Source organism: Brachyhypopomus gauderio, chromosome 6 (assembly GCF_052324685.1).
Source record: "Brachyhypopomus gauderio isolate BG-103 chromosome 6, BGAUD_0.2, whole genome shotgun sequence".
Classification (NCBI taxonomy): Eukaryota; Metazoa; Chordata; class Actinopteri; order Gymnotiformes; family Hypopomidae; genus Brachyhypopomus; species Brachyhypopomus gauderio.
This window is the reverse complement of record NC_135216.1, coordinates 27,139,828-27,147,388: the sequence shown is the minus strand read 5'-3', so window position 1 is coordinate 27,147,388 and position 7,561 is coordinate 27,139,828. Positions and strand designations below refer to the sequence as shown.

General features: G+C 46.6%; 1 protein-coding gene across 1 annotated transcript in view; it reads left to right on the top strand.

Moving 5' to 3' along the window:
* Positions 1-272: 272 nt before the first annotated feature.
* pmm1 (phosphomannomutase 1) overlaps positions 273-7,561 on the top strand; it is an 11,523-nt gene continuing 4,234 nt past the window's right edge. The window contains exons 1-6 of the mRNA XM_077010208.1: positions 273-629; positions 2,188-2,299; positions 2,811-2,887; positions 4,565-4,656; positions 4,800-4,899; positions 5,068-5,143. Of these exons, the coding sequence (XP_076866323.1) occupies positions 552-629; positions 2,188-2,299; positions 2,811-2,887; positions 4,565-4,656; positions 4,800-4,899; positions 5,068-5,143 (535 nt within the window). The 5' untranslated portion in view covers positions 273-551. The remainder of the gene's footprint in view (positions 630-2,187; positions 2,300-2,810; positions 2,888-4,564; positions 4,657-4,799; positions 4,900-5,067; positions 5,144-7,561) is intronic.

The window sequence follows — 7,561 nt, the reverse complement described above, 5'->3', positions numbered from 1 at the left end:
ACGTACTCTTTACAGCGCGTCTGTTTGGTCCACAAAGAATGATAATTAACTGAAGATTACTTTTTAAGGTACATCTCTAATACATGCTGTTCTTGGCGTAAGTGATTAAGTTTTTCGTGTTTTTAGGTGAAAGGTCAAGTCCACAGACCACAGTAACGCTGAGGTGTCGGAGGACGTTTTGGAAATGCAAATCACGTTAACGCCCCTTTTACCCACGTGATCAGAGACGCGGCTTCCTATTGGCTCTCACTATTTGCCTGGACAGTTGCGAAAGCGCTTGTGTTGACACGCTGCGGAGCGCCACGATTTACAATCAAACGCAGGGGTGGCGATCTAAATAGATATGTAGTCATTATTGTTCAAGTATTACAGCTATAAAACATATATATTATTTTATCTGTAGGTTTAAAGGAAGAAGTGTTACCGCATTTGTTTCGTTTAATTTGACATTAGGCTAGCCGTTTAACTCGTTTTTGAGTCATTGATTCGACACGTTGATTTTCGCTATATTGCGGGTTTTTTATTTTAATTTAATTGCTGGACAACAAGACATGGACACAAAAAGTCAGGCGGACAGGAATATGTTGTGTTTGTTTGACGTGGACGGCACGCTGACTCTGCCGAGGGAGGTGAGAGTAACTTGATGTGTTGTGATGGTGTTGAGGAGACTCATTGAGGAGTTTATCTGTTATTATCGGTTATGTGGCTCGTGTTTTCCTCCTGCTCCTTACAGGTAACACACACGGGCTGGTGTCTCCCACATCATGTGTATCGGCCTTTCCTAGTTGTCTTCACACTGTCAAATACCTTGGCGCCCATAGCCTACATTTAAAGACCCAGTCCTCGGAGGTCCATTCATTTACAGACCTTCATTTACAGACCTTCTCACATTCTCCAGTTCCCGTTATTACATGAACTACAGTGACTGTAAAACTGATCTTCATGCTACTGATGTAACGATCATGTTTGTATAGACCTTATTTCCGACAGCTAGAATAAGCGTTATTTATTCACGACTTGTCCTGCGGTATCGGTAGCGGTGCGGGTCCGTGGTGCGTGTGGACTGGTCGGTCCTGCACACGGACGCAGGGCGATAGGCCCTCACGGGCTGCTGAGGAGGACACGGTGCACGTTTTACGTCCATTAGAGACCTGCAGACAACAGCGCCAACGTTAAACTACAACAGCAAGCTTTCCACAGAGCTCCCAGGCACCGATGGACCGAACGAAACTGGTGTTCCCTCGTAAGGGTGAAACGTGCGTGTCCTCACGTCTCTGGCAGACCCTATAGGAGGCAGTGTACAGGCACTTCCTGACGGGCCCCCCTCCACCCTCACACGCTGGTGCACGACTGTGATAGGCTCCTTACAGCTCATAGTACCACACACAAGTAACACTACCAGCAACAGGCTGTTGTGTCTGTGTTCCTGTCTGCATCAGGGCGAGACAGCATTGTTCGTACTGCAGTATTTTGTGCACTTGAACCTGGTAATCGAGATTTTTAACTATTTAAGAACTGGGTGCATATTTATGCATTTTCAGGAGCCGTTTGTTTTCATCAGGATGTGCAGAGAATGGCCGTAGAACACAGGATGTGTCTGTAGAGCAGGAGGCTGATATGGTGTTTAATTGAACAGACTTTACAGCGTTGCATCCGCGGCCGTTAGCCAAGTTTGATCGTAGTCTAAGTGGAGGTTCTAGACCATCTGAACTGAGGGTGCAAGACTGGGACCAGTAGGTTTGGGGGGGCGTCACTGAAACCCCACAAAAAATTTGTTGCTAGAGAGGTCTGAATACATCTAGCGACAAAATCGCGTAGTTGCCAATACGGCTGCCGCTTTATCGACATTCACAAAAATGACGTGTCTCAGGCCTCATTTAGAAGGACCTCAGGGGGGGGCGAGGATGTCGTGATAGCCCCCCACCCCCAGAACCGCCGCTCCCTGACGGCACTATTAGAACAGTGTGGCAAATAATTTTGGTGATGTTGGTTGAAATACAAATGTGCCAGCAAATAATTACCTGCCCCCAAAATGAGGTAAAGGTCTGGAGATTCTAATCAGTGGTTTTATCAGACAGATTTTCCAAGTCACTTTTCCGTAATTAGTTCAAAACTCATCCATCATTGTGCTAGCGTTAAATCAGATTACTTCAGCGGTGGCGTGTGTGTTTGTGTCTGCACGTACAGAAGATCGATCCCCAGCTGGACGGGTTTTTCCAGTCTCTGCGTGCAAAAGTGAAGATCGGTGTGGTGGGGGGGTCAGATTACTCCAAGATCGCCGAACAGCTGGGGGAAGATGGTGAGTACAGTCTCACATCGTCTCTCACTGTCTCATTCTGTCTCTCTATGTCTCACTCTGTCTCTTTCTCTCATAGTCTCCCTTAGACTGATGTTTGCTCCAAAAAGTAAACAAAAGAAAAGACGAGATAAAAGAATATCATGAATGAGTGATGAGTGAACGCACTTATCTTTGTTTTGGGTTTGAGTTTGAAACCAAATAGCTAAATAAATAAATAAATAAATAGATGACAGGTCTGTAGCCGTTCACATCAGGTCTGTAGGCATTCACACGTCAAGTCAGACCTGATGTCAGACCTGATAAAAACCCATTCAGAAGAAACACTCCACCTTTACTACTGCACCCAATCAGTCAGGATCTTTAAGCACATCAGCTGGGTCAAACTGGTATAAACTGTGACTTGCAGCTCACTGGGTCATGACACATGCTTCTGATCTGCACAAGTCCACGCTGTGCGGACTCGTTTTATGTGGTATGTCCGTTTTTGTGACTCTTCTATCTGTCTCTACAGTCATATACAAGTTTGACTACGTGTTTGCTGAAAATGGCACTGTGCAATACAAAGACGGAAAACTGCTGTCCAAACAGGTGAGCTGAACTCTGTGTGTATGTGTGTGTGTGTGTGTGTGTGTGTGTGTGTGTGTGTGTGCGCTCAGATGAGTGTGTGTATGTGTGTGTGCGTGCAAGCTTGTGTGTGTGTGTGTGTGGAGAGAGAGAACCATCTGCTGCACTGTAGGTAATCCTGAACACAGATACAAGCAGGGGCGCATGCAGACACACACACACACACACACACACACACACACATATATATATATATATATATATATATATATATATATATATATATATATATATATATACACTATACGAACAGCGAACATACAAAAAAATCTGGATCTTTTCTTACTTGAGTTACAGCAGCAGGGTTTGAGTTACAGCAGTTACAGCAATTACAGCGTAGGTGTGGCTAATCTGATGAATGTAGTACTTGCAGTTCTTTGAGTGATCTTAGTGTGTGCACCTCTAGCGTATCTCACCATATTGGTTTAAACTAATTTTCTGCTATCCTCAACAATCTCTATTTTAATCCAAATTTAGTTAGCTTATATGGTAATATTTACTGTTTCTGGCACATTTCAGTTAAAATTCCATGTATTACGTTTTTTGATTATTAATCTTATCTTTTGTGAAAGTGTGAAGGAAAGAAATTTAGCACAGGTGAGATGACCTTAATCCAAGCATGCAGGATTGACCCTCTCTCACACACTGACCCCCCCTCTCTCACACAGTGACCCCACCCCTCTCTCACATAGTGACCTCACCCCTTTCACACAGTGACCACGCCCCTCTCTCACACAGTGACCTCACCCCTCTCTCACAGTGACCCTGCCCCTCTCACACAGTGACCACGCCCCTCTCCAAACCTTTCGAAAAAATAATGCGCAATTTCCAAGTTTCGGCAGAAAAAAAATGTGAATTAAGCCTCGTTTCCATTCATTACAGTTATGCGAATAAACTTTAGATCACGTGAGAGGACGCCAAACAATAGTGGTTTTACATACATCTGGCAGTTACGCATTTTTGCACGTTGAGGTTTTGAAACATTTTTTTCTTTTTCTTTTCTATACATGGAGAAGTTAAATTCAATTTTTGCTCTCTCCAGAACTGTTTTTGTATGCATTTGCCATCTTTACATCGCGATCATGTACAGAACCACATGACTTGAGGCATGATACGTCATCGTTTATGCGAAAAACTCTTTTCCATCCAGTTTTTCCGAATTTTGGCGATGCGATAGTCTAACTTTTCCACCTCCTCCTAGCGTAAAAATCTTTTTGTGATATTTGGGGCTTTTTTCGAATTTTGGACTTTTTCCATCCAGCTTTTTTCATGCGCATTTTCAAAATGCGAAAAAACTCGGTGGATGGAAAACCCAGTGACACTGCTTAAGGCTCTTTAGAGTCTTCAGAGAGAACCGGTTACAAAGGACAGTGAGTAAGTGAACAACAGAATGATCACTACTTAATTATTTGCACCTCTGTGTCTGAGACCAAAGTGGGGGAAACCAACCTTTGGCACCTTCTGGCCTACTGAACCTGTGTGAAGCGCAGGGATTTGGGCTTTTCCCTTCCTGAGTCATCACAGGAGGGCGAAGACGACCGCAGACATTACTGGAGAGTGACAGCCTGAATCTCTCCTGCATTTCCACCATTGTAGTTTTAGGTGGCGGTGCTGATCCGGCCCGTCTGTACTGTGTTGCAGGCGATTCAGAACCATTTGGGTGAGGAGCTGGTCCAGGATCTCATTAACTTCTGCCTCAGATACATGGGCCTCATCAAGCTTCCCAAGAAGCGGTGAGACAACTGTCTCCAGTTCTTCTGCACCCCCCCACCAGGGGCAAATTCATTGAATAAAGTGACGTTTCTTGGAGTTATGTGATGTTTCTTTGAGTTATGTGATGCTTCTTTGAGTTATGTGACATTTCTTTTATCCACAGAGGCACATTCATTGAGTTTCGTAATGGAATGATCAACATCTCTCCTATTGGACGGAGCTGCACTCTTGAAGAGCGAATTGAATTTTCAGAAATCGACAAGGTAAACATTATAGGAAAGATTCTACAAATCTGGCACTCAGTGAAAATGTTTCATTATTAAAGGCATCAAACTCTTAAGAAGTTCAAGAAAGTCTATGTATAAGATATGATGAAATAAACAAGCTCAGCCCCAGAGTGCTGCATTTACCCCTCCGTCTGACCCACGCAGAAAGAGAAGATCAGGGAGAAGTTTGTCGCCGCCCTGCAGGAGGAGTTTGCAGGGAAAGGACTGAGATTCACCCGAGGTGAGGAACCAGCAGTGCCCTCGACACACACCTTACCAAACGGAGCTCTACAGTTATTAGGCTGTCACCTGCGAGGAGGTGTGGCCATCTGTATGTCTCCTAGTGCAATGTTTCATTCATTTAAGCAAAAAGGTTTTTATTTGGTTGGTTGTTTTTTGTTTTTTAACATGCTTTCATGTCGGTTGAGTTAGTAATGTAGGCTAAGCAGGTCGGTCAGTCCCTTGAGTCTTTATGTTGTTTTGGAAGCTCTTGGGCTCATAGTGTGATTGTGCTGAATACACTCTAAGCTTGTTTGGCGCAGTCACACTTTTACACATCTCCATTTTTGCACTGAACTCCTTGTACAAGAACATTAAGTTCAGCCAGGGTCTATGGTCAAGGATGATGGTTCTATGGTGCGGGTAGTGAGGTGTTGGGGTGTGTGGTGTGTGGTGCAGGGGGTGAGGTGTTGGGTGTGTGGTGTGAGGTGTTGGGTGTGTGGTGTGAGGTGTTGGGGTGTGTGGTGCAGGGGGTGAGGTGTGTGGTGTGAGGTGTTGGGGTGTGTGGTGCAGTGGTGAGGTGTTGGGGTGTGTGGTGCGGGGGTGAGGTGTTGGGGGTGTGTGGTGCGGGTAGTGAGGTGTTAGGGTGTGTGGTGCGGGGGGTGAGGTGTTGGGGTGTGTGGTGTTGGGGGTGAGGTGTTGGGGGTGTGTGGTGCAGTGGTGAGGTGTTGGGGTGTGTGGTGCGGGGGTGAGGTGTTGGGGGTGTGTGGTGCGGGTAGTGAGGTGTTAGGGTGTGTGGTGCGGGGGGTGAGGTGTTGGGGTGTGTGGTGTTGGGGGTGAGGTGTTGGGGGTGTGTGGTGCAGGTAGTGAGATGATGGGGTGTGTGTGGTGTGGGTGGTGAGGTGTTGGGGTGTGTGGTGTTGGGGTGTGAGGGGTGAGGTGTTGGGGTGTGTGGGGCGGGTAGTGAGATGTTGGGGTGTGTGTGGTGCGGGTGGTGAGGTGTTGGGGTGTGTGGTGTGGGGGGTGAGGTGTTGGGGGGTGTGTGGTGTTGGGGTGTGTGGTGTTGGGGTGTGTGGTGTGAGGTGTTGGGGTGTGTGGTGCAGTGGTGAGGTGTTGGGTGTGTGGTGTGAGGTGTTGAGGTGTGAGGTGTTGGTGTGTGTGGTGTGGGGGGTGAGGTGTTGGGGTGTGTGGTGTGGGTGCTGAGGTGTTGGGGTGTGTAGTGTGCGGTGTGGGTGGTGAGGTGTTGGGTTGTGTGATATTTGCCTGTGTTTGGCTGGCTCATCTCTCTGCCCCAGACTCTCACCCGTGTGGATGGGTGTTGGGTGTTTTTCTGCCCTGGGTACATTAGTTAATGATCTGTGAAACACTCTCCCTTAACTGTCATGCTCTCCTTGAGCTGTTTTTGCTCAAAGAGCCACTCAGAGACTGCAAAGCAAACAAGCTTGCATGCACACGCGCGTACACACACACACACACACACTCTCATTTGAGCATGCACATGTACACACACTCACATACACACTCATCTGAGCATGTCATGCACACACACACACACACACACTGTTGAATGGGCAGTGTGGCAATTACTGAATATAGCCAAATAGATACACAGATACGGAAGCAATAAAAACGTATTTAGTTAGATAAGCGTGCACACACACACACACACACACACACACACACACACACACAGTACATAGCCTTGTTTATTGTTTTTTGCAGGCACACATGCGTAAATACAATAGCACTCTGTGTTCTCTCAACTTTGAAGATAACTGGGTTTACGGAAGCACTCGTGTGCAGGCTCACGTCCACACACACCCTGTTATTATGAGGACGCAGGGAATCATGGGATACAGTCACAGAACATCGTACAGCTGATGCTCAACCGCACAGAGCCACAAAAATAGACCTCACAACTCTCTTCTTCCTCATGTCCATGCTGTTGTGGAAACACAGAGAGGGAACGACTGAGAGAGAGACAGGCAGAGAGACAGACAGACAGGCAGAGAGACAGACAGACAGGCAGAGAGACAGACAGACAGGCAGAGAGACAGACAGAGGATGTCTCCCTTTCGTCCGTTGCTTCATTCACGCATACACCCACAGGCGTGTTCTTCAAGCCTGCCTTCGGTTGGTGTTCTTTGGGTGGAGTCATCATGGTCTGGGGGTGTGGTTGGAAATACAGCAACCTGATTGGCTCCAGCTGTTGGTTCAGCTCGAAATGACTAAAGCAGTGAAGCCATTGTGAAGGAGATTGTGTGTGTGTGTGTGTGTGTGTGTGTGTGTGTGTGTGTGTGTGTGTGTGTGTGTGTGTGTGTGTGTGTGTGTGTGTGTGAGTTTAGGGGGTTATTAACCTCCCTTTACATTTAAGTTCATCTTTAACTAGCAGTCAAGGGCAACCATACTGACTAAAGAATGCATCACGTAGTGCATGAAA